General features: G+C 37.8%; 1 protein-coding gene across 4 annotated transcripts; it reads left to right on the top strand.

The window, feature by feature from the left end:
* The first annotated feature begins 167 nt into the window (after window positions 1–167).
* mitfa (melanocyte inducing transcription factor a) lies at window positions 168–26709 on the top strand. Of its 4 annotated transcripts, XM_035905095.2 has the most exons (10): window positions 168–308; window positions 6478–6727; window positions 21652–21852; window positions 21949–22044; window positions 22186–22291; window positions 22584–22667; window positions 23017–23073; window positions 23275–23350; window positions 23585–23732; window positions 25904–26709. In XM_035905095.2, the coding sequence occupies exons 1-10, from the start codon at window positions 295–297 to the stop codon at window positions 26306–26308; spliced, it is 1437 nt and encodes a 478-aa protein (XP_035760988.2). In that variant the 5' UTR covers window positions 168–294; the 3' UTR covers window positions 26309–26709. The 4 variants fall into 4 exon arrangements, with proteins under 4 accessions (XP_035760988.2, XP_035760989.2, XP_006784800.1 ...); XM_035905096.2 differs by lacking the exon at window positions 22584–22667; XM_006784737.2 differs by lacking the exons at window positions 168–308; window positions 6478–6727 and adding an exon at window positions 20866–20996.
* The last annotated feature ends 973 nt before the right edge of the window (window positions 26710–27682 follow it).

The raw sequence follows: 27682 nt of genomic DNA, 5'->3' as shown, positions 1-27682 counted from the left end.
TAAATGGGGTTGCAAAACTGTTCACCATCACAGCTCTGAATGGAAAAAATATTGCCTGATAACAGTGCTATTGCAAAACTCCAAAATTGCTCATTCTCCTTCCCTAAATCAATATGTTCAATTAAATCACGGAAGTGGAGACATCCGTCACTCGTCTTTAGGCCAGCTCATGAGTGAGACAGCGTTGTGTCACTTCTGACATTTTAGAGCTCTTTAAAAAAAAGGGAAAAAAAGGAAAGGATCTAATTCCTCAATCTGAAGCAGTGGTAAAGGGTGAATCCTGGAGTCACTATCATGAAAATAAAAAGGTAAGAAGCCTCCTTGATTCTCTGTAAATATATCTTCTTTTATTTTGGGTCTATGCGCCTCATGGGTTTAGAATTAAATTCAGCTATGTTTCCCTTAATATTATGTTTCACATGCCCTTTTTCTACATTTAACTGAAGCTTGTTTATCATTAACTAAATTGGAACTTCATACCAACAACTGGCAACACATCAGCTGTGTGTCTGTGCTGCACATGCATGTAAATCTTTTTCTTAAATGCCGATTGTAGAGAAATGGCTTGTGGTTATACAAAATCAAAAGGCAAAAGGTTTTTGGAGACTTTAAGATCTTAATTTCACAAACAACCCTGTGGGACTCATTTTGCTGTAGACATGATCCATTTATTTATATTTATATGCATCAGTTCATTATTGTTTAGTCAAATTTCCACGCTGGCACTAAATATGTGTTCAATCAATTTAGGAAACACAGGTGTGCAATTACAATAAGATAAATGATAATCTGCTAGGGCATGTTTATGCATATATGCAATTAGAAGTCACAGTTTTTAAAGGTTTAGCTATGACAGATAGTTGGTTCTGTATTTAAAAGTGACAAACACATGCAGATGTAAGGAACGAACTAACCACAATGGAGAAGCAAAACATGACTAATGGTGTTTCTCTTTTTTTAAATCAGTTAAGCTTAAGTATTGTTACACAGTGGCCATATTCACTTTCTGGAATCATTATGACTGGTGAAAATATGTATAAAATGTGTCCTTAAAGTCCTTAAAGTTTTATCAAAACTCTGCTGTTCCAAAACATGTTTAACAAAACATTTTTGGGGAGATTTATTTTAGCTGTTTTTCTGTAATCTTGTTCCGTACTGCAATAAGGAGAACAACCCAAACACAACACACCTATAGAGTGAAGTCTGAAACATTTGCACCAAGAAGGAGGTCAGTTAGTGTAGTAAAGGGGCAAGTAAAGCAAAACAGTCCAAAAACTCAACTAGGAACATAAGGAAACTAAGTAAAATGCAAAAACTCATACCTGAGCAAGAAAATGGAAACAAAAACTTAGAAAAGTTTGATGTGGAACACTGAAAGACAATTTTCCAACAGTATATGATATAACGGGAATGAATAAAGCTACAAGACGGAAGCAAACTAACTAACATTCAATAAAACCAGAGATTCCAAAATAAAGTAGGAACTAAACAGAAACCTCAAACTATGACGCATGAATGCACATCACATGACTGTCCATGTACACTGTGCATCAGCATGTTTTTGTAAATGGGAAGAAGATCGTTGTTTCCTTAATTATGACAAAACACGTCGGATGTTGAGTGACTGATAAGATCCACTTGGGCAGAGAATGTGTGTGTCTACATGTTTGTTTCCAATAGTCTTTTTTGGTCTGTCTACACTTAAACAATGTAAACAGTGTTTTAATGTCCTCATCCTTTAGCATTTCATATCTTTGAAAAAAATACATTGTGGTTGTAGTTGTATTCATTGATGGATTAGTACATAGAACAGCAGCTGGAATAACAGCTGTTATAGCAGGAGAAAAATGAACGTGAGGACACAGGCCTGAGAAAACAAACTCGAGCTTCCATTTAAAATGGGAAAAAATACATTTAAGGAAAGACCATACTGTAACCTGCCTAGTATGTATGCTTTTTTTCCAATTATATGTATCAGAATTTCAGACTACTTCTCGCTTAGTACTAGAGATGGCACGATACCACTTTTTTACGTCCAATACCGATATCATAAATTTGGATATCTGCCGATACTGATATAAATCCAATATCCAATATCCAGTATAGAGTATTTTATAATCAATAAAACCTTTTTTTTAAATATCTTGCTGCATTTTGTATAAGTTCATACTCAAGTTTAAAAAACAAAACTAAAGCTATTCTGTTATACCCAGTGTTGGGAAGGTTACTTTTAAAATGTATTCCATTACAGATTACAGAATACATGCCCCAAAATGTATTCTGTAACGTATTCCGTTACGTTACTCAATGAGAGTAACGTATTCTGAATACTTTGGATTACTTAATATATTATCATGCTGTTTACAACTACATGAATGTACTAATGCTGTGATTTATTACTGTTACTGAAGGTCTGCGGCTCCGAACCGTAGTAAAGGGACCTCTGGCTAATACGGTGGGTTCTGTGTCTGGCTCGTAGCTGAAAACTAGCTTTACTTTGTTTTGTGGGTCAACTTTGCTAGCGAGAGACAGAGAGAGGCGTTGAAAGGCTGCTCCAACGGAACTTATTGTTTTTGGAGGAAAACACGAACACGGTGTACAGTCGAGTCTTAATAGCTTACTTACAACTGGGCTCGTCAGGCACTCTTCTTGGCTGCAGTGGTTATTATTATATTTGCATGCTTCCAGCTCCCGCTCCGACATTTTTTTGTCTGATACCTGACAACTGTTTTCCTGAGAACTGAAACCTGACATTTTTTTGTCTGATACCTAACAACTTTTTTCCTGAGAACTGAAACCTGACATTTTTTTGTCTGATACCTGACGACTTTTTTCCTGAGACCTGAGATTTTTTTGTCTGAGACCTGACGACTTTTTTCCTGATACCTGACGACTTTTTTCCTGAGAACTGAGACCTGACATTTTTTTTGTCTGATACCTGACGATTTTTTTCCTTATACCTGACGACTTTTTTCCTGAGACCTGACGATGTCCTAAAATGTACACCGTACCCCCGACAGGTCTCACATGCCACAGCTGCTCTATCACAACACGCATACTGCTCCCATACTGCTAAGGTTACGAGCTGGGCAACGCTATGTCGCAAGTTTTGTGAGGTGCTTTCATGATATTGAATGGATCGGATTAATTTTTATTTCTCTCCGATATTCGATCCAGTAATTTAGGTCAGTATCCGACCGATACCGATACTTAATATCGGATCGGTCCATCTCTACATGCCCCACATCACCTCACACAAAAACAGTCCTTTGTTGCAAATCTGGTCATTCTAGACTTAAAACTTATCGGGGAGGCTAACTTTACTCCACACTTACTTTCTCCCTGGACAGTTCCCAATATGGCAGAGGAAAAAATTGGCAGGCTAATAATGTAAATAAATAAATAAAATCCTTGTACCTGAACATTTAAAATAATTTTTTTAAACTGCTCAATTGACTTATTAATCATTCAAACTAAGAAAAGAACTTAAGGGATGAAACAGTGTTGATCTACACATAAGTGATGACTTTTAAATTGTGTCTTTAGCCACTTTTACTTACTTACTGTTACTGTCTATTGCAAAAGCATGTGATTTTTTTCTCATTTCTTTTGTTGTATCTATGGAAAAAGCCAAAGATAACACAGTTTAACAGACAGATATAAAATTGTACTTGCACCAGCAAGATGATTCCCAAAGAAGCTGAAAACTTGGCATCTTACAAAGTGTGTCCTTAAAAAATTTGAGGAAACTAGGCGAGGCCTTGAAATATCTACAGCAGATGAAGAGTATCTGAGAATCAGGTCCTTCAGAAAATGGAAAATAAATCCAGCAAATTCCTGACGCAAATATATCAGGCCGTTCAGTTGATCCATCCATTTCCTGAAGCGGAAGTTTCATCAGAAACGGTCTCACTAGAAGGGCAGCTCACAAAGGTAGCCATATTTAGATATTTAAAGTCATTGGCAAGAGGTCTTATAGAGTGGTGAATCCAACGGAGGAGGCCAGGAAAGACGTACAACAGTGGGTGTCTAAAGCCATCTGTGAAACATGGTGGAGGCTCTGTTTCACAGATGGAGATTTTTCAAAATTGATGGAATCATGAGCTCAGAAAGTCACATTTTGATCCATCATATAACACCATCTGGAAACAGTCTGATTGGGACTGGCTTTGTTCCTCAGAGATAACAATGATAACAAACATGCTGCCAAAAAAGTCAAAGCATAGGTGAATAAAAAACATGCAATGAAGTCATCAAACTGCCTCCCCAGAGCCTGCACCCCAACATTATTGAAGCAGTGTAGGATCATCTTGATAGAGACCAGAACAAAAGGCAGCCAACATCCAAAGAAGAGCTTTGTATGTCCTTCAAGAAGACTTTCCCATTTTCCACACAAAATATAAAGAAATTAAATGTATACTATTTTACACTTTAAAACAATAGCTCATGAGCATAATATGGATATAAAATCTGTGCATATAAAAATATTTTACTTTGCGTGTTTGCTTTTTTTTGACTCATAAGTACATACGTCCTAAACCCTGACAGGGTAAATCTTTTTTTTTTTGTCTGTAGTGAACAGTGTTTTAGGGACAAAGTTGGGTTATTTCGCAGTAACTCAGCTTGAAATTAGAAAAATAATCCAAATTATTTTGATTTTTTTATTGATATTTTCAGCAACGCAACAACGAGAATACAGCCAGTCTCACTGAACCTTAACAAATGAACTGCAGACTAAATTAAGCATGACTCAGCTTTTTAAAATATGGTTATAACACAAGTATGATTTAAACCATAGCAAGTGCATGAAAACTGCTGTGTCTTCTAAAAGGCCAAATGGAAGGTATTTTTCTGTGGAAAATCAATATACGACACACAAACACTGAACATTATAAAACGACTTAATGAACTGGAACTGGACCCCAAAGAATCACTTTGAAACAAGATGTTGATTTCTGTGAAATAGGTTGCATAAAAAAGAAAAAAAAAGAGTTTCTTCTGAAGCTCTTTCACTGGTGATGTAAAAGCAATAGCTGTCGACCAGAGGCTAGATTTGACATGCCAGGCTAATTAGTGCGATTATCACACAGCTGCGCAGGCTGAGAGGATTTGAAGTGGTTTTATCAAAAGGATCATTTTCTGAGGGAATGCCTCATCCTGACAGCATGTGCAATGCCAGACCCAGTTCAGTTTGGGATGTGCAGCTGCTGTCTGCTGAAATATGTACATGGATTTGAATGGATGAACTCTTAGTGGACAGACTGAGTTTTTGCACATGAGTAAATCTGCGATGTTTATTAAAGGTTTTCCAAAGGCCCAAGGCACTGCCTCACACCTCAAAGTTGATTGGTTATTTGGAGTCTGACGGTTCACAGTCAGCATTAGATTTCCTTGAAATCATTTTCAGACTTGGCAGAGTTTAGATAGAAACTCAAGCAGACCCAATGATATTACCAATCTTATCTGGCCATTGTTATTGACAGTGAGGTAAAGCTCAGAATAAAAAACTACAGTTGATCAGCTTAGCAGCTCAGCTTAGAAATGTACTTTTCCTGGCATTGATATGTATGTATAAAGGAAACCCTTTATATAATAGAGTCCAAACACATAAATGCTGGGCCACAGACCCATGACAAACTTTGTTTTGACTTACATATTGATTTAACAATTCAATGTTTTTACATTATGAAGGTAAAGTTTTGCATGGCTTCATTAAAAATGTTAGGGTTACTGTGTGAAAAAACGTTTCCCATTTTCAGGGGTCAAGTTGGAACCAATTACTGATTTTCCATTGAATGACCTTTGGTCCATTGGTCAGTTACTATGAGTAACATGGTAGAGGTTGGATAATGCAGTGGACCCATAACCAGGAATTATAGCACAATTCCCTTAGCTTTGTGGAACATTTATTGCCTGGTTTATTGCCTAATAGTTTGGTCTAAATGTTTATTAGCATTGGCACTTTTTTTATAGTGCTAAAGATAGCATTGTTTATTTGAATAGCTGCAAAGCCCAGTGTAGCACTACACCAAAGTTACACCATGATGTTCATTAGGTGCTATTTCTCAAATCCTGATATTTTTATAAACCAAAAGCAGAGTTACAAAAGAAAACGGACATTACAGTAATGTTTTCTATATTATTTTAGGATACTTAATCAGTTATATTACATCCATGTTCAGGGTTGTATAGATAATTACCCACCCTCTTATAGTGTATAACGGTCCATGAAGCATAAATGCATCATTCACCCTCATTCGTAGAACAATAACATATTCTCAGTAAAAGAATCTCTGGCTTCCCTCTTGCTCAATCATTACATTGTGCTCTACTACAATACCTCATATAGCTCAGTGACTCAGGATGGCTCAGGAAAAAATGCCATTGGCCAAGTACATACACACCAGCGTTTTGTTTAGCCTGGCTTATTTAACTCCTCCCTCCGTTTTTTGCCCTTGGGTGGGCCGGTGTTTTCAGTGCTCCTCTGGACCAGCATGGCCTCTACAAGCGCTGCCAGGATTCCCCCCCTCTACCGGCCGTGATGTCACAGGTCCAACTCCAAGAGATGCCAGTGTTTTCCCCCTACCAGGTTCGAGAGTGTGGGGAAGCGAGGAAGAAGAAGTCCGGTTACCCTTTTCACCACGGCGCCCAACACATATCTATCCACCACCTGACGCCTCCACCTGGCCCTTCTGCTGTGAGCCAGTCATCCATAAAGGACCTGAAGGTAAGACTTCCAAGACTCTGGAAAACCTGCTTGAGTCACTGATGATCAGTAATGGGTATTCTCCAGTTGATCCTTGTTTCCAAAAACTGCTTAAGGATTTTGTTCTTCTTTAAATCACAATTTCAACTCGATTATGAACTATGAACAAATACAGTTTTTTAAGAGGGGACTGTGTTAATTCCATACAGGGGATTATCTCTTGACAGAATTCCTGTTTCCAGACATTTGGCATTAAACTCATTTAATCCTATTTGCTCCACTACACTGACATATTTTCATTCATCTGAGTCCTGGAATGACCGGATAGACCCTGAAAGTGTGAGTGTACACATTTTTCAGTCTGTGCTAGTTATAAATATTAGTTTCCTGAAATAAGAGGTCTTCAAATATAGTTATTTTTCCAGGTTTGAGATGAAGAGAAAGTATGAGTATTTACATTCTGCATTTTAAGTGTGTAAGGGGCTGTTAAAGAAAATTTTGACTATAGTTGGTGTGTAGCTGATGGATTGGCTCTATAGATTTGATGTGTATCTGAGTTAAAGTAAAATGACTTTACCATCGCTCTGTTTCACTGGGTTCATTCCTGCTGCTCACAGTCTTTTTGCTGATGTGTTGCACCTTTGATATATCATTGTGTTTAAACCTGCCATAATGTTATTTGGTACATGGAAAAACACAACATTACTGTAATAAAGCAGATTATTTATGGGATTCTTTTGGAGGATCTTTTTCTTATACTTCATAACTTTCACACAACCCAGACAGAAATGCCATGTGGGCAAACACTTCCTGACAGTTTGAACCTTGTCTGTCTGGATTATCAGAGAGACCCCCCTTAAGACATGTATTCAGTGCAAAATTAGCTTAGAAGTACCAGGCAGAGCTGCTGGAGCATGAAAGTGAAAACATAGAGCTCAGTTGAAGTCCAAAAGGGGATGGGGGGCCCTTAATTAGTCAAGCTTTCTCTGACCCCTGTGAGAATGGAGTGTAAAACCAGTTCAGGGATTGAGACAAAGGCACTCACTCAGCAGTGTTAAGAATTGGGTTTCACAGAACTGCATATGACTTTGTTTTTGGATTTGACTGAGTTATGGCCAAAATTTTGGTGCAGACGGCTGGTAATTGATGACGATATGGGTTTGATGCTTGACAATTTCATAACCAAGGAGACAGCTTCGAGCTGCAGAGAAATTTGGGTCATAAAACACCGAAACATGAAGTGAAGATATATTGTTGTTAAAAAAAAACTTTAATTTATGCAAATGCCTCTTTTTTGTCAGACCTAATGGCTGGAGAAAAGACCCTATAGGAAAAAAAACCAACTATAACATTAATAAATAAATAACTTGAGTTGAGATAATGTTTACACGTTTTTTTTAACAAATAGAATAATGTAGTTCCACATCCTTAACCTTTTCCATTTCATTTTTTTTGATGCATGTTGTGGACCCCTATTGGAATTGATAATGTCGTTGTTTCTACTCGTAACCCTACAGAAATGTTGTCATTTTTTGAGCTACTGCTTCAACCAAAAGTGTTTGCTAAATTATGGGATGAATTAACTAAAGCCCATTTATTATGTTATCCTTGGGAAGTAACTGTAGCAACACAAAACTCTAACGTCTTACTTGAGTAACCAGACTTCCTGCAATGCCATATCAGGATGGATTGTTTAGTGAAATGTTTCTTTAATACTTTAGATCATTTTGACTTGTTGGTAAAACGTAAGATAAGAAACACTTGATCTATATCATGTTTGGGATATTTACACTGCTCTCAAGCTTTAAGAACCAGCTAAAATTCAGACTACTTAAGACTGGCAGCACTGCTTATAAAACTATATTTAGGTCATCTAAAAACCAAATCTCACTCCGTTTGAAAACTTGTCAGAGAAACATTTTAAAGGTGATTTTTTTTTGCAGTTTAACATCTTAGTATGCAATAATAACTGCTTTTTGTTTCCATGGTGCACCACGGATAGGAAAGCTTCCTTAATTTGTGCCTATGAGCTGGAACTGTTCCTCTTGGGGTTGTGCTGTGTGTACACTGTGGCTTCTAAGATCATATCAGAGCTGTTACAAAACGTCTGTTTTACTTTCCATGGAACAACATACGGACATGAAAAAGCTTCATCAGCAACTATTTAAAGTTTGCCTGCCAGTCCACCTTCTACGTTTCAGAACTTTGTCTTGTTTGCTTCAGATGTGCTTGAATAAAATTCCCATATTATGTGTGCAGGTCGAATTTCAAATTCAATTCAATTCAAAATTTATTTGTATAGCACATTTAAAAACAACAGAGTTGAACAAAGTGCTTCACAATCGGTTAAAAACAAGAGAAAACAATAGAGAAACAAATAAAGATAAATAAGAAGACAGTGAATTAACAATAGAAGCATAAAACAGGCCCGATGGTACTCATACTGAACTCGAATTAACAGCCAGTAAAAAAGTGAGTTTTAAGACGCAATTTAAAAGACTGAATAGACTCTGAAGTTCGAATCTCCTCTGGCAGATTATTCCAGAGTCTGTGTGCTGTCACTGCGAAGGCCCGATCTCCTCTATGCTTCAATCGAGACCTTGGTTGTGCTAAGAGCATCTGGCTAGATGATCTCAGTGCTCTTTTGGGGTCATACATGTTGAGGAGTTCGTTTAAATAACTAGGCACCATATTATTTAAAACTTTAAAAGTAAGTAAAAGAATCTTAAAATCAATACAATATTTTACAGGGAGCCAATGTAAATTTGCTAAAACTGGAGAGATGTGTTCATACAATCTAACACCTGTTAAAAGACGTGCAGCGGCATTTTGGACTAACTGCAAGCGATGGAGAGATGAGTGTTGGAGACCCAAATAGAGAGAATTGCAGTAGTCCAGTCTAGAGGTAATGAAGGCATGAATAAGTGTTTCTAGGTCTCTTGGAGGAAGATAAGGCTTAGCACTGGCAATTTCACGTAACTGATAAAAACTTGTTTTCACAACTGTGGACACTTGCTTCTCTAATTTAAAGGAGGAAGCTATCTAAAAACACTCCGAGATTCCTTACAGTGTGAGAAAGATAAGAAGCAAGAGGACCGAGGGTATCAGTTAACTTGTTTAAAGGCAATACACCTGTTTCTACAGCTCTGTCGCACATGACGTCCCACCAGGCTTCTCTCCTATCAAAGTTGCTCAGAAGCCATTATTTTCTGGGTTAGTGGTAGGATTCTGCATGGTATCGTTTGAAGGATTAATGATTAATAATAATTTTATTTATTTATTTATCTAGCTCATTATGCATAAGACTTGTGTTTTCTGTCATTTTATTCAAAAATGAACATAAAAACTATGAACATAAAAAGAGATCAGTTATTTTGAACTGACCATATTTGAGTAAGAAGGTTATTATTAACAGGTAGTCTATTTGAGATTGAGCTCTATATTTCAGGTGAGACCAGTGTACACAAAGGCTATACGAAAACTGAGATAGACAGCTGCATAATAAAAGGACACATTATACATGATCACACAAAATATTATCTCTGGAAATGTTCCAGTGAAATCAGAAAAGGCAGCTTCATAATTTTTTGTAGTTCAGTCCATTTATGAGCATCAAAGTATCTATGGTCGTAATGTGACATCCTAAGTAGCATAAAGAAGCTGAGGGAAGCAGGGAATCTTTTCAGCAGAGCCGTGTAAACAAATATCATAAAATGCTGCTCTCTTCAGCTGCCCGGGGAGCATCATACCGCTTCTTTATGTATGATACAATGATGAGTAAGAAAAAAAATCACCTGTGATAAATCGTAATACACAAGCCTTCAAGGTGGATGTGGAAGCATGTATATAAACAATAGTGGTACAAGCTAGGATTGACTGGCATGTTACGCTGTGATATTGGGTTGGGTAAAGATAATATTGCTTATATAGAAAGTGAATAAAAGAGGTCCAAGAATAGATTCCTGTGGAACACTGGTAGAAATAGGAAGTGGTCTTAACCTGAAACTGCTGGAGATTACTTTCTAAGTCAGATGGTAATCGCCACTCAAAGTTGTCACGTGCCAAGTTAAATTGGCGAGTTGTATGAATATGTAACCCCTGCACAATTTTTTCTTAAGTTTAGGCTATTAGAGGAACTACAGTTTTTTGGCAATTCCTTGCTACCTGGTACTGTGACCAGTACTACCTGACTTTGTTTGGTTTCCCTGGCTTAACTGTTTGTTAATGCAAATATCTAAACCAATCATGTGGGACAAACTCAGTGCATGTGGAATGGTTGTTGAAGGTTAGTGGTTAGTCTACTGGGATTTTCCCACACAAGGATGTCTAGGGTTTAGACAATGGTCTAACAAATAGAAAATATCTCCAGGTGAAAATCCCTTATTGATGCTATAATTGCAGACTGCTTCAAGCCAATTGGAAAGCAACAATAACCATAATCAAGGCATGCAGAATAGCATCTCTGCAGCATCTCTGAATGCACATCATTCCCATTGTTGCCGGCCATCCCTTTGCACGTACACACCATGCCACAAATCTCCAACTATCTCAAACTTGTTTCTTGAACATAACCATAAGTTCACTTTACTCAAATGCCATCCACAGTTACCAGATATCAGTCCAACAGAGCACCTTTAGGGAGTGAAGGAACCTATACCACGAAGAATTAAGAATAACAATTCTGTACACAAAAGGGAGTCCAATGCTATACTAGTTGTTCCTAATAAACTGTCAGGCGAGTGTACATTGTCCATTGTATTAACTGTATTTTTAGTCACATTTTTCATGTTTTCCTGTGGCAGTTATCACTTTTTTTGCTTATATAATATAATGTTCAGTGCTAAACTCTGAGCTTGTATTTATGTTTTCATGACTCTTATTTCTAGTAGGATGTTTACTGGTAGTATGCTTTTATTTGCAAAAGATTATTTTATATGATGTGTTTTATATTAGATGTTTAAAATAACATGTAAACTAATTTAAAACTTCTAAATCTTCATGCATAAAAATTGAATTTATTCAACAGTGCCATCAAAGATTTTCCAAAGTTATTTGATGGCCCTAAATAAAAAACCCATCAGATTCAAGTCCACGTGCAGCCCTTTGTGGTTTACACTGACCTTTTCCTCAAACTTCAGGCACATAAGCTGAATAATGCGAGATCTTTGTACTATTTGATTTTTGGGTTTTGCTCAGACTGAGCTGTAAACTACCAAAGAGAGAGTCTTTTGTTTGTTACATTTCTCAGAGTATACCTAAAGCTCTGTTCTCAATTTCGAAGAGCCAGTCGATCCTTTGAGATAACGTTTACCAAGAGTAGGACATGTCTCAACAAGTCTCAAAATCCATGACAAGAATTTTCAAACCCAAAATATAGCATTTGTATATTTTTAATACTGCATTTCATCTGTAAATGCTGACACTGAGGAAGTGCGTGACCCTTCTCATTATGGCAAGATGGAAATGTACGCTGCTTGGTTAAAATTTCAATTTTAAAACTCAAAGCTTAGTCTATTGCAAAGCACCTGCATCAGACATGACAGCCAGACAGCGTGTTTATGTAGCTGCTAAATTAAGCTCTGTTGTTTGTAACTTAAGCAAGTGCATTTTTCTAATCCCACACTGACTGGACTGTGTGTCTCATTCTTGGAAGAGGATGTTACATTCTTTCTAATGTTACCCGTTAGCCTTAGGGAAAGAAAAAAGAACACGTCTTTGTCCCAAGCTCCTCCTCCTAATGAATTGGCCTGTCTCTGCTGTAGCTGCTCTTTGCTAAAGAGAAGTGTTAGTGAGGGCACTGGGCAAGAGAGCAAACCGACTCCTTCAGGCCATGTCAAAACAACATAGTGTGGTTGTTCAACTCAAAATCCTTCTTACGACCACTTTGGATATGAGAGTTTTTGCAGCCTTCTTGAAAAATAAACAATTTTCTCAAAAAGACGCTTCGCAGTAACATTTTATTTATTATGTTTGTTATGTATTCTGTTACAACGTACGCAAAGGAATTCATAACTGTATCTACATCAAACGAACAAAAAAACGTCTGAACACAGGCTAAATTGGTACTTGTAAAAAAGAGGAGCCCTTGAGGGTGGGCAGCTATGGGGGAGGCGGAGGTGACCTATACTAATACATTAAAAGTTTTAATGGGGGCCATTTCTTCAGTAGAGATTGTGTTCTGTGTTCGGGGTTTTCTGGAATAACAGTGGTAAAAATATGTGACTGCTTTGTCTTATTAAATGCTGTATCTTTGTGTGAACTTCAAAGACAAATACAGCGTTTTTGAATAGTTTTGTTTTTCCTTAATTTCTCCTGATTAAAGCACCATTTCAATTTAACCCAGGGTAAAATCTGATTAAAGGGCTGATTGTCAGCATTAATTCAAGGGGTTTAACAAAAGCATTACATTAAATGTTCATATATTACCATCATACATAGTTTCAAAAGTAACAGGACAATTGAATGAGATGGCTCATTGTCAGATGGAAGCTTGCTGTCTCATGAGAAATTAAACACATCAATATGTGGAGGAATGAAGCTTTCATTGGAATCCTCAATGTCTTCACAGTGCAAATGAATAAACAGCTAAAGCAAAGTGGAAAAGCACTTTCCATTTTCCAGGAAAGTGTATTCTGTCATATTCTTGTGCTCTACTTGTGTTGCCAAATGTGTTGGTATTTTGGTGTTCCAGTATCATAAATCATGTCAACATGAGTGAACTATGGCAAGTGAGGAATATAATAAAGCCTCTATTCAAGAAGTTTCTTACAGATTTTGACCAAAATCTGTAAGAAACTTCTTGAATAGAGAATTATTGATATTAAAAAGCACTGAAAGAAACCCAATTTTGTCCTCTGTGGCAATGAATGTCCCGGGTCACGTATTTGTCTGGCCTGTTGCTACAAGCGATTCGATCCTTATACAACCATTGCAAGAGGTGGATCTGCATAGCTGGTAATAAGTTGGACTTGTTCCCAGTGGGAGCTGAACTCTGCCATGGCTGCCCTTTGTCACCGAGTCTGTTCATAATTTTTTGGACAGAATTTCTAGGCGTAACCAAGTGGCGGAAGGCTTCACCTTGGGCGGTCTCAGAATTTCATCTCTGCTTTTCGCTGATTATATGGTTCTGTTGGCTTCATCGAGTGGTGGCATCCAGCTCGCACTGGAGCCTCTGATCACAAGCTTTGGGTTGTGCCTGAAAGTACGAGAACGCAGATTCAAGCGGCGAAAATGAGCTTTTTTCCGAAGGGTGGCTGGCCTCTCCCTCAGAGATAGAGTGGGGAGTTCAGCTTCATTTGACAAGGATGCCACAGACTCGGTCTGTCTCGGTCTCTCAGATATGAGAGAGACTCGGTCTCTCTCTTATAATTCCGCTTATTATCTAATAATAATAAGAGGAATTATTATTATTAGAAAAGTTATTTAATACACACACAATAAACGGCAGAAATGTGAAAAGTCCATCTTAATAATTCTACTATGGTCTGTTCAGATGTGTAAAAGTTATTTTATGACTAATAAACATGTCATTTTTAGATCTTCTTCATTGATATGAATGGCCACATTGACATTTAAATCAAAATAAGCATTGTTGTGCTTAGCAGCATGTCATTTTGGTAACTTTATTATTTAAGCTAAGAACAGTTAATCACCAACAAAAAATGGGAAATGTAAGTTGAGGTGAAAGTTACCTTTTTAACCTGTATGTTCTGTCTCTTTCTTTATGTCTCACGGTGTTATGAGTAGTTCAAATAGGTTTTGGCAGGTGGAGGAACCCTAAGATTGAGTCTAGCAGTGCAGAGTGAAGTGAAGAATCAACTACAAATAAGTCACATCATGTGTTCTGTATGTCACAATAGATTTTTCTTTGTGAACGTCCAGAGATTAGATGATCTGTGCTGGTAAAAAATAATAACAAATTTGACGGTACCATACATTAATATATCAGATTTAATTGTTCGTTAACTGAACACGCTAAAATCCTGCAGTGCATCATTTATGGGCACTGACATTTTCTCTACTGAATTATCAAAAAAAGTCAAGGTACTAATACCTGTACTAAAGATATTCACAGCTTATGTCTTACATTTGTCAGGAAAATATGTTTTGGGAAATTTGTCACCTTAAACACAAACTTTCATATTTGTGTTTGTATTTATGTTAATTCCTTCCATAAATACAAAAGCTTTATATTTACAAAAATGATATTATGTTGGAGATCGATTATTCTACTACTGAAAATTACACAGAAGAAAATTTTAGTATTTTTTGCTAGTATAGTATTTTTAAATTCATTATAAGGCCTTATTAATTTTTGTCTTTTAAATTAACACAATAAAAACAATTAGTCAAAATGATCCAAAATGTAAGCATGACTATTGCTGTTTTTGTGGGTTTACTTGGAAAAGAAAAGAAAAAAAGAATTTACAGATGACTTTTTGTTGTTTATGGACCTCATTTTAACTTTTGTGGTCGTCCGTTTTTGTTTATATGTTTTATATAGTTTTGTTGACCCCCATTACTAGTCGTGTAGTGCTTTGATAGCACTGAAATGTGTATGTCCTGGATATGTCTAATACTACTTTCAGTCGGGCTTAGCTTGACTAGTGACCAGAGAAATCAAATTTTTTCGTGTGCGTGTGTTTATTGTAAACTATGGGGCTCTGTAGTTTTACATGTAAATCCATGAAAGGCTGGACTCTGCAGTTCCTGAGTCTACAGAGCATTGGTGCCTTTACGTGGTCTGCCACTTTGTCGCTGACTTGTTGTAGTTCCTAAATGCTGCCACTTTGCAATAATATCACTGAGAGCTGATAGTGGAATATCAAAAAGGGAAGGAATATCACAAACGGATTTGCTGCTCCCATGATCAAATTCAGTGAGCACATGGCTGAATCAGAAGAATTTTTTACTGCACTAATATTGTTCTCTCAAACTCAAGATATGAACTCTAAAATAATTGATTTAATGCCTGACTTTTCAATCCATCTACTGTACTTCTGCTACTGACTCGCATTGCCTAAGATAGGAAAGATCTTAAGTAGTCAGGACCGCTACTGTAGCCATATTCTTAAATGTTAGCTCACACAATTAGCATCTTCCTTTTGACCAAATGCTTTGAGTGTGGCTGGTTGCCAAGGAAGTTAGAAATGGTGGAGTGGGGCTGGTGGAGTGATATGAATGGATGTATTTCTTTTCAGGGGTCAAAGAGTGACGACTATCTCGAAATGTTATTGGTCCTAAAGGCATTAGTTTAAAGCACGAACCCATGTGCTTTCCTTGAGAAGGTAATAAACCTCTGTCTCACAAAGAGTCTGTGAATAAAGTGAGAGCTCGTCTTGCTGTAGGGATAGATGAAATACATCCCTTGTTAATAGTTCCCTCTGGACCCAAAGGTTTTGCTGAAGGAAAAGGCCAAGCTGTGAAGAAGAGACAAAGAAACGTTCTACTATGAGTTTGCAAAGAATGCTTTCTCTGTTTTATTGTATAAACCCCTGTCGAGCCAGGGGGCTCCTCCTCTGTTTGTGCTCACCTCTCAAGCTTTTACTGAGTTTCCACTAATTCAGATAAAGGCGTGACGCGTGTTCTATCAGCGTCACATGAGATGCAGTAGCTCATATAGGCATTAATGAGCTCCGTCGTCAAAAAAGCATCATCGAGAGGATTTTTGAAAAAATGTGAGATTATAGAGATAGTGTACTATTTTTCATCGTGAAAAAAGAAGCACACAAAGAGCTTTCAGTGCAGAGTACATCTTGCTTTGCAGTTGTTTTCGGCTTGTAAAGCAGACATAAAACATTACTGACAATCACAAAATGCAATGTGAAATAGTGTAAATAATTGATGCTTCAGTTTTCCTAGCAAAAACATTGAATCTGCTTTCAAACGAGTGATTTAATTACTGGTAGCACTGTGGAACTTTATTTAATGGTTAATCTGCAGAGCCCAAAATGGAAAATAATTTGGCGTGACATCAATGTTACCCCTCTATGAAGTATGGCCTGAAAATTTGACACCATGTCGGTGGTACAAGAACATGCACAGCTAGTCTAATGTTGCTTGTCATCATGAGTGAAATGTCCTCAACCTTAACTATTACAAACAGAAAAGACAGGTGTCTGTGAACGTGGGCTTTATTTGCCCTTCTTAAATAAAATGTAATGTAATAAATATGGTGATGAAGTTTCTCATTAAAACTGCAAAAACTGTAAATGGTAGCAGTACAGTGAAAATGGTTAGTCTGTTTTCATGAACATTGGCAACATTAACATTGAAAATGTTCAATAATAATTTGGGTTGAGGATAAGGAAACAGAACAAACGCCACACTGTGAAAGAGAGCCAGAGATTAATAATAACTAATGATTAAATGCAGATGGTGTATACATGTTGCATCATGGGAATCCCCCAGCAGCCTAGACCTATTGCAGCGTAACTAAGGGAGGTTTCAGGGTCATTTGATTTATCAAAAAGGAATGTTTTAAGCCTGATCTTAAAAGCAGATTCATTCTAGGAACCAAAAGTAAACAAGCAGTCTGAAAGCAAAGTGCTTTGTTGGTGTGATATGCTACTATGGGGTCTTTATGATAAAATGCGGCTTGAGACCTTGGGCTGAGATTTCCAAATCTTGGTTTAAGGAGCTGGTGTAAAGAAACCTATATGGGAGAATTGTGTTCTCTCTTTCTATTTCCTGTCAGCATTTTGAATCGACCCTGAATGATTTTCAGGGAGGTTTTAGGAGACTTAATAATATATTGTGTCAGGCTAGTAGTGCCAAGTACAATAACCTCAGTTTTATCTGAATTTAGAAGCAGGAAATAGGAGACCATCAAGATCTTTATTTCTTTAAGACATTCCTAATGGGCGTGTGTCATCTGGCTTCATAGATATGAAAGCTAGGTATCATCTGCATAGCAATGAAAATATATGCTTTGCTTTCAAATGATACTGCCTAGTGGAAGCATCTATAACTTAAATAACCCGTGGGCCACTGCTGGCACTGTCATCTCATGTGACGGCCACTTTAGTATTCAAGTAGTACAAAAAAACCAAACAAACAAACAAGAAAGCACCCACAAATATTTCTGAAAATGTAGTGTTTTGTTTGTTTGTTTGTTTGTTTTTGTCACGGTTTTGGGTGATTTGACCAGCATTTTCAGTTTCTTGTATTTTGGTATTTATCTGTATTATGATTTATGTTCTGATTCTTTAGTTTTCTCATTTTGAATATTATAATCCTTTGTTTCAGTTTATTCTGGTTAGAGTTTTGTTGTCTTGTGCCCTCGTGTTTAGTGTGGGTTTAGTTCAGGGTTAAGTCTGCGTCCTTGTTTCTTGTTTCCTGTTTTATTGTGAAGGTCCTTGTCTCATGTGAGTATATTCAGTTTTGCTTGCCCTATCTCGTCTTGTCAATTACTTCCAGCTGTGTTCCCCACCTGTGTGTGTTCTCCCTGCTGTCTACCTTCATGTGCCTTCGCCCACCTTCCTTTGTGTTCAGGTTTGCGGTTTAGTTTAACCCAGTATAGATTATCTTTAGTTCCGTTTTGCCATCCTCTCCTTGTGTTTTATTTTACAATAAACCTCCTTCGCATCTCAGCGAGTGCCTGCTCTTGGGTCCTCATTTATTTCTCCACACGGCTCACTCTGTTAGCCGTGACAGTTTTAAAATTTCAAATATTGTATCACAAGAAAAAACAGCAAACATAATTCGTTCCCATTTTTTCCAGTTGAATCTGTGAAAAATTATTGTAGCACTGTGGGGCGCTCTTGACAGAAGAAGGTCAAATTGAAGGTCAAATGATGCCTGTTATTAAGGAGAAAGGAAAATAGTCATAAAGAGCAATTTTGTTTTTGTTCCTGGCATTAAAAAGCCAATTAACATGTATGTTTGTGCGCGCTGACTCGCTTATGAAGTCAGCCACACGGGCCACTAGAGGAGCTGCAGTTTGTGTCACTTCCACATTAAATTCATTTTCCAGTTCCAGGGCTTGCAGCTTGGCCGCAAGACATATTTATTTAAACTATCCAGTTTATGTATTTCATGCTTAAAGGACAAAAGCACAACCAGCATAAAAATGCAATGTTTTATTTTTAAACACCATTGTTCCCTTGTTGCTTCCAGATATTATTTTACATGTAACACAAGTTAAGCATCAATCTTTTGGATAAACACAGCACCTACGGTTTACCTAATATACTCATATAAAAGTGTCATCAATATCCTCCTGACTACCAAGAAAAAAAATGTTGTCCAATCAAATTTTTTTAAATCCCCCAATGTCTGTAAGGTAATCAGAAGACTGAAATCATTTTTTCAGAAAAAAAAGGTTTTATTTTTTAGATATCACATGTCCACTGCAGAGGACATTGGAAGGCCAAACATGTAAAACGGAACTTTGATGGCAAACAGTTGCTTCCCCCCAAAAAAGAGGTAAACCTAAGAACAAGGTTAACATCCACAGACCAGCATCACTTTTGATTAATTCTGTTGTGTTTATTTGGAGTGATACTTCAAAAAGCAATTCCCCTTCTTGGAAACACAGAGGAATACCTTGCACTTTGTGCACATCATGTATGTTTTGCTCGTGCAGTTGGATCTGCGACATCTTGATGCATGTGTTTCATCCACCATCTCTGGAAGATGGATGGCACCATAGTGTCTCAGAGCTTCATTTGGCTGAGGTTTCCACTTTTGACGTGGGGGAGTATAGTCATCTACACTGTCATTTGCACTTACTCCTTGAGCCTGAGTAATCAACTCTTCACCAAGGAGCAGCTTGAAGTCAAGGAGCTTCAGTGGTTTCTTTCCCCGAAACTGCAAGTCACTCCTATACTGAAGCCACGAGTTGGTGACATGTGGCTCTATACCACCTGTTGGACAAGCATTGCAACTATTCTCAACCCTGGGTAATGCCTTTCTGCTGTTTCCCCATAACCTTGTTTATAGGTAATTTCATTGTTTGATCACGTTAAAATTTTCCTAATTTAATGTCTAAAAGCACTTGGAAAAGGCAGAATCCCATGTAAAATTAGCGCAACAAACTCTATTTTCATTACTGAAAATAACTGTATTTTCATGAGAAAGTTATTTTCTGTTATTTTATGGTAGTATTTTGGCGCCCCAGCTGCCAGAATATTACCGTTTTTTTAAGATGTTTTTTTTAACAGTGTATCTATGGTTCCTGATAGTTCCATTTCTGGTAAGGCTGGGTAAAATAGCACTGGTTCCCAGCTTTCAGTATTATTATCTCCATGTTCCATCTTTTATGCTTGTTAAGGGCCAATAAGGGGTCACTACTTTTCGGTTCTTTATATAAGACAAGCCAACTTGTCTTTTTTTTTTTCAAAAGATTTATTCATATCAGGACCATCTGTGTAAATTTTTCAGTTGAAAGAAAACAACGCGACTTCCACCAGCGTTACGCTTCATGCATATCTGGCCAAAACATTTTTTCCAAGTCATTCAGCACACCCTCTGTGCTCAATGCAGTGCACCATTGACTGAACTTGGTGACAACCAATTCACAAAAATGAAGCATGTTCAATAAAAGATTTGAAAAGCAACAAATCCCTATTCACTTTTGCTCAGTTCCAAGTTAATTCTCCTAAATACAAAGAGAATTGACCTAGGCAGCACAAAACTGTAGCCAGATAGGAAAAACAGGAATGAAAAAATATTTTGCTGCTAAACCAAGACATTCACCTTAGATATATACATGATATCAATGTGACTTTAACTTTTACCTGCTGATGATCAAATGTAATTAACTCTAAAAAATGTTTTAAATGGATGGGGCTAGGGAAAAACAGCATACGTTTGAGTTTTCGTATGGCTAGATCATAGTGAAACAATGGTGTCAATTGTGTTTTGGGTGTTCAGAACAAATAATGTTTTATACTGGATGAGCAGAACTAAAGATTAAATGTTAGTTGGCCTTAAGCAAGCTTCGGTTCGCAGACTACTGGCCAACCAGTAGAAAGACTCCTTTGTGAGCTGCAGGTTGTGACGTCAAATGGGCTGTATAAAGACATAAATTCATAGCTAATTTGGAACAACACAGGAGTGGGAGGATGAGTCTTGGTGTCCTCCTCCATTTCTTAACTTGCATAACTAATGAGCCTTAAATATCAGATAAATTAAGCAGGACCAGTGACTGCTGTCAGATTTACACAAGCTATCTGTGGACCACAGTGTAAGCTAATAAGACAAAGGGATTGTACTGTATGTGCATTATTTTCAACTTCTGAAATACCTAAAAACCATGCTGGAGATGCTTGAATACAGCCACTATCAGGTGAGATGGGCTGACATTTTTTAAAAATTTTGAAAAAAAAACTCAGAGTAGATGCGATTTTTGCGCTTGAAAACAGGACTTAAGGTTGAAGATTAGGGTTGAGTTCTAAATACTTCATTATGTGTACCCAGTTCACAAGTCTTTGGTTAAATGAAGACAGGGAAGCTGTTTTACACACAGTCGTATTTAAATTGCTGCACGAGTTGGGGAGGTGCTGAAATGTTATATAGTGCTCTTTTAGAAAAAAAGAGAGCTTGATGTAAAAAAAAAAAATGTAAGAGAAATGTTGTTTGGACATTTCAACATCTTATCACCGTAATGTTGCAAAGCAAGCACGTTAGATTATTTGGTTTTTAAAACGCTGTTTTCAGGGGAACTTTTAATGTAACAGAGTAGTATAGTGTGATTAATTTGTAAGTTGAACTTTGAAGCTGGAAACATTTGAACATTTGAGTTCTTGCATTTTTAATTTGTGCTTTTACCACACCGGGACAGATGTTTTGAATTATTATAATGAAAACATTCATTTTTAAATCAATTTTTTTCTCTACGTGCCAGTGTATTTTTCTCCTTACCCTTAACTGTATCACACGAGCTTAGTCAAAGAATAAATCCAAAACTAATGTGGTCTAATGTTTACGACTTTGCCACTTAGGTCCAGACTCACCTGGAAAGTCCCACCAAATACCACATCCAGCAGGCTCAGCGGCAGCAGGTGAGGCATTATCTGTCAACCACCCTGGGTGGTAAAGCTGGCAGCCAGCCCCCCGAACACAGTATGCCACCCGGTCCTGGCAGCAGTGCACCCAATAGTCCCATGGCTTTGCTCACCCTCAGCTCCAACTGTGAGAAAGAGGTACATCTGCTCACTTCGAGGACATTCAGTATCCTTACATGCAGATGTCTCGACAGAGAGTGAGGAGTTCATGAAATGTGCCTTTGTGTTATACAGATGGATGATGTCATTGATGATATTATTAGCTTGGAGTCAAGCTACAACGACGATGTTCTTGGATTGATGGATCCGGGACTCCAAATGAACAACCAGGTAATTTATTTTAAGATAAAATAAATACTACAATAAATACCAAAGTGTGTAATGTTGACACCTTCTTTGAGTTTAAATAAAATATATGACAGTTGCTCTTTTCAAGAGGACACTATAATGACAGGTTTTTAACACCAACAGCTACCTGTGTCAGGAAATTTATTGGATGTATACACCAACCAAAGTCTCCAGCTACCAGGCCGCGCCATCAACAATTGTCCACCCAACATTAAAAGGGAATTCACTGGTAAACTAACACTCAATTCATGAGCGTTTGGATTAGAAAAAGTATAAGCCTTTACTACAGGTATATTTGTGGACACTCAGTTTAGTACACTTTTCTGTGACCTTTCTGTGTCTAAAAATTTACTGCTGATAAAATACATGCATAACCTTGTTTTGTATGACGTAATCCCAGTCCACTCAGACGCTTTTACATCTAAATACATAGATTACTTTAGGCTGATGTCAATATTGTGTGCAATTTAGAAGTGCACAAAATACTGTTAAGTCAATCATGTGCCAAATAATTACTCCAGCTCCTGGCATGAAGCAAGTACTGGACAAGCCTGGATCCTGTGGCCAATATGAAAACTATCAAAGGCCAGAGGGCTTTCCAGTAGGTAAGCAAAGCAAAATGAAGAGAAAAAAAGACATAATGTTTTGTAAACTGTAAAACTTCACTTTCAGAAACTGTATGTTGAGTGTTTTGTGTATTTTTAAATTGCACACATCATACTACTGTATATTGCAAAATCTGAGATGCAAACTTTAAGCTTTTTTCCAGTTCTAGCCTTCAGATTGTTAGTTTTTGTATTGCTTGTGATTAACAGATTTCAAATATGCTAAACAAACCTCAAAGCATGTGAAATACAAACCTATAAAATGAAATCATTTACTCTGGATTAAATCACATTGTAATCAAATGCTTTTGTCTAAAGTACTGCTATTCAGCCTTCTTTTGCTTCACAGAGGCTGAAGTTCGTGCTCTGGCAAAAGAGAGACAGAAGAAGGACAACCACAACTTAAGTAAGGCAATCAAAATATAACTGAATTTCAATTTTCTATGTTTAATTTTAGTAGCTTCATTGTGTAGTGGTTTACACAATCGCCTAAATATCCTAAAAAGCAAATAGTTTGTTATTTTTATACTTAATTTTCTTCTTCTAGTTGTTTTGTAAAGTTATATTAATCCGTGTTCACAGTTCATGTCCTTACTTTGCATTCTAGTTGAACGAAGACGAAGATTCAACATCAATGATCGCATTAAAGAGCTGGGAACCTTAATACCCAAGTCAAATGATCCGTAAGTGTTTTTGCATGTATTTATGCTAATGGATGCATGTGCCCAGCCATCTACTTGTCTGCCTACTGTAGTGATTCATGCATTAACCGTGTTTTAACATCCTAATGTCTCAAAGTCTCTTTAAAATGCAATTGCCGTTTTGCTCAGCTCAGCAGGATGTAAAGAACCCTGAGGTGTTCTGGTCAGCTGGTCAGCTGAGTCTGACTGTAGATATTTGTCTCATGTATACCCCAGAGACATGCGCTGGAATAAGGGCACTATTCTGAAAGCCTCGGTGGACTATATTCGGAAATTACAGCGAGAGCAGCAGAGAGCCAAGGAGCTTGAGTGCAGACAGAGGAAGCTGGAGCACGCAAATCGGCATCTCATGTTGCGTATACAGGTGGGTCACTCTAAGGCTTTGCAGACGTTATGTAGGTTTTTTAAAGTATTATGGACATGTTTTGTTTTTTTTTTACGTAAAACCACAAAATTAGTACAGTAATCTGCAAAAATCTACTTGATCCCAGATGTACAGTATTTTACACAAAATTAACAAATGCTTGTTCTTTTAATGCATCTATTACAGGTAATATGTAGAAAGCTACTTGTGTTTGACATTCTAATATATAAGGGAATTATCCTGTCCAGCCAGCAGCCAGTATAGCTTGGCAGCTATAGCATGAAGGGTGGCAAAAGAACCTGTGTGCAAAACCAGAGAATGTTTTATCTGGAAAAAAAATTGTTCTATTCAACAGATGTTTCAGCCAATTTTGAGTAATTTGGGTCATACACTGCCTGACCAAAGAAAAAATTGTCACCAAAATAAAAAGGTCACACACTCTAATATTTCGTTGGACTGCCTTTACGGCATGCATTCGCTCTGGTATTGTTTCGATAAGTTTCTGCAATGTTTTTTGTTTATTTTATTTTATTTTTATTTTGCCTGTCCCGTTTGGCTCTTTTGCCATCAGAATTATTGTCTAAAGGCGAAGAAAGATGCCCAACAGATTTACTTTACCAAATGGACCATCCCAGCCTTGCCGTAATGGTCTATTTGATTCACTTTTTATTGTTTATTTTATTTTTTATTTTCACTTTGCTAAATACGGGACAGACTTCACTGGGGAAAAGAAAAGGGAGAAAGAAAGGGAAAGAAAAACAGCGGAGAAGAGGAAAGGTAATAAAGGTCAAACAACAAAAACCAACAAAATAAGCAGACAAAAAAAGCGACAGCGCACAGTGTGCCATGAGGTAGGAGCCAAAAAGGGTGTAGTTTGTGTGTGTGAGCACCCGTGTGTACACCTGTGAGTATGAACGCACTTGTAATGATCTGCTAGAAGGTGTGGGGAGCCACAGCTCCGTCCTCCAGGGCATGAAGCAGGTATGGAGGAGGTCAAAACTCCAGTGGTGGGGGGAGATAGGCCTCCATACCTTGGAGGGCCTGAGATGTCCCTAGAGGGTTGGCGTCTGATACCCAACCTGACATATAGACACAGACATACAGGCACACCCAGATACAAACATCCATTCCCACCCTCATGCTCCCATATGCAATTACTCAACACTCACCCAACGTGGGGACACACATAAAGAGACACTGTACACACAATCACACTCCCCAAGCGTACTCTAAGCCCCAGGTCTAGGTACCCAGACCCAGGTGGTGTTACCCTCTTCCCTGGGGTGGAGAGAAGCAGACTGCCCCGACTCGGCAGCAGCAGGGAGGCCCCACTTTCCAGACCACAATCGGCCAACTCCTCCTCCTAGCCCCCCCGCTCCAACAGGCAGCAGAGAACGGGGGTGTTTCTGCAATGTCACAAGATTTATTTCCATCCAGATTCTCAATGGGGTCTGGACTCTGTGGTGGCCAGTCTATGGCTACGTCCACATGTACATGAGTATTTTTGAAAACGCAGATTTTTCTATGCATTTGCACCTTTCATCCAAAAACTCAGTTTTTGCATTTACGTGTGGACGAGGAAAACGGAGATGCAACATCAAAGGTGTGCCCCTTTTTTGACGTGACGCTGTGCGCCACGTTATTGTTTATATGTGATTATTTCTACAATGGCCGATATAGACAAAATACTGCTGCTGTTAATCTGACTATTTGAGGTTTTTACACACGTACATATACACACGCATTTACTGTCTCTCCATCACTTCATCTGCCTCTCTTCTTACCCTGAGCACTGAGCCCAGTTGGGGTTAAATAACTTGTTGCCAGATGAACGATAATCGCCCATGCAGTAATTGTCCAATAGGAGGCTCATAACTATTTGCTTAGTTAAGTCCAGGTGGCGACTTTTTGGCCAGGCAGTGTATTTGCATCCTCCCCCTTTTCATCTTTTCACCAATTGTTTTGCACTTTACAAACAAGATGCAGCACTACCATTATTGAGTTTCAAAAGATGCCTTTAGTTGGATTTTCTTCTTTGCTCTATGTTCCAGGTCTTATGCTGGCTTAGCAAATTTGCACAAAACATGGTTTTGAAGTTGATTAGCGTAGAAGTACTTTTTGTTCCAGTGTTAAAACATTGCAACATTTCCACCGTTTCTATCTCTATCTAGGAGTTGGAAATCCAAGCCCGTGCTCATGGTCTTACAGTGGTGTCATCCCCAACTGTCTGTACGTCAGAGCTAATGGCTCGTGCCATTAAGCAGGAGCCTGTCCTTGGTGACTGCCCATCAGAGCTCTACCAGCATAGTTCTGCCCCTGACATGTCCCCTCCAACCACATTAGACCTCAACAACGGCACCATCACCTTTGACCATATACCAGCAGATGCGGGGGAACCTGGCCCTTACGGCAGCTCTAGTGCGTGTAAAATGAAGGAGCTGGTAAGGGACAACACCCTAGGGCCAATTTCCCCCAGTGATCCCCTGCTGTCCTCGATGTCCCCAGATATCTCCAGCAACATCGACAGCCACCACACTTCCAGCTCAAGTTTGGAGGAGAAAGAGCATGGATGTTAGCCCAACAGCATGAGCTGCACTGACATTTACATTTGTAGCAACTCACCAGTGTGGCGCCTACATTAAAGATATCAATGTGAATGGATTAAAGAACTCAACTCTTTTCTTATTTTTGTCCACACTGGTGTAGAAGTTTTAAGTGTTACATAGTCAGACAGCTCAAAATTACTTGACATGTAATATACAGTGTCTGTGAAACATGACTACAGTCTTATTTTGGACTTGCAAATCTGTTTATTTTTGTCATATTTCAAATCATATCATATCTTTTCTAAATACACAGTGAACCTGGTGGCAATGCCAAAAGACAAAAGTATGCATATATAAAAATGTATTGCTGATAAAGTCCAAAACTTGGCACATGTTGTAATATTTGGAAATACTACATATAATAAATATTTAGAAAGTAAAGTTTTGGTATTAGAAATCCATGTATTATTTAAAGTAATTTTTACACTGTGGTTGTTGTATTATGAGGAAAGACCAATCTTTTAGAAAAAGGGCCACATAATAAAACACATTATACTCATTTACTGGGTAGAACATTTGAAATTACATTAAATGTGTGTGGTTTCTATGGTGATGAGAGCAATGGAGAAGCATCTGGTGCTGTACAAGCGCTTAACACTTTGAGATTTGCCTTTTGCTTCTTTAAAATATACAATATAATAGCATGTGTCAAACTCAAGACATGCCGATGAAATCCAGTCAAGGTTAAGCTTAAATACAAGGGTCAGAGAGACAAAAACCCAATGCAGAGTGTTGTGGGGGGACTGAGAAGAAGATAATAGCATTTAGGGCTGAGTAGAGAATGGTAAAACCGCAAGATATATTAAAGACGTATTAAGTAAGTAATTACAGTAATCAGGTGAGAACATTCACTACAACCTCATTGCAGGAAAACAAAATGAATGTTCACTGTGAACAGAAACTAAACATGAAGACAGAGGCCGTGTCCACACTAATACGTTTTCGTTTGAAAATGTATTAGCATCTTTTTCTCTCCGTTTTGGCCTTCCGTCCACACTGAGATGGTGTTTTTGGTCAAGGGAAAACGCAGCATTTTGAAAACGCTCTCCAAAGCGGATACATTTGAAAATGCTGTTTTCGTGTCGCAGTGTGGACAGCGAGCCCGGAGGCTTTTCGAAAACAATGACACAATTTTGTCATGTGATGCAGATAGTGAAGGGTATTATACAGCAGTTGTTTTGTTTGCTCTCAATTTTGACAGCCCTATTACTGATTACTATCTGTACATGCTGTAAATGCTGTTAAAATGTTCTGTGTAGTTTTCATGATGTAGATGACTGATTTATAATAAGTTACATAATTTTATGAATATATATAGTTTGTGTTGAAATGTCTTTATTTGAA

Source organism: Neolamprologus brichardi, chromosome 5, assembly GCF_056152115.1.
Source record: "Neolamprologus brichardi isolate AB-2024 chromosome 5, ASM5615211v1, whole genome shotgun sequence".
Taxonomy (NCBI): domain Eukaryota; kingdom Metazoa; phylum Chordata; class Actinopteri; order Cichliformes; family Cichlidae; genus Neolamprologus; species Neolamprologus brichardi.
Note: the sequence above shows the minus strand (reverse complement) of the source record. Positions and strands in the feature narration are given on the sequence as shown.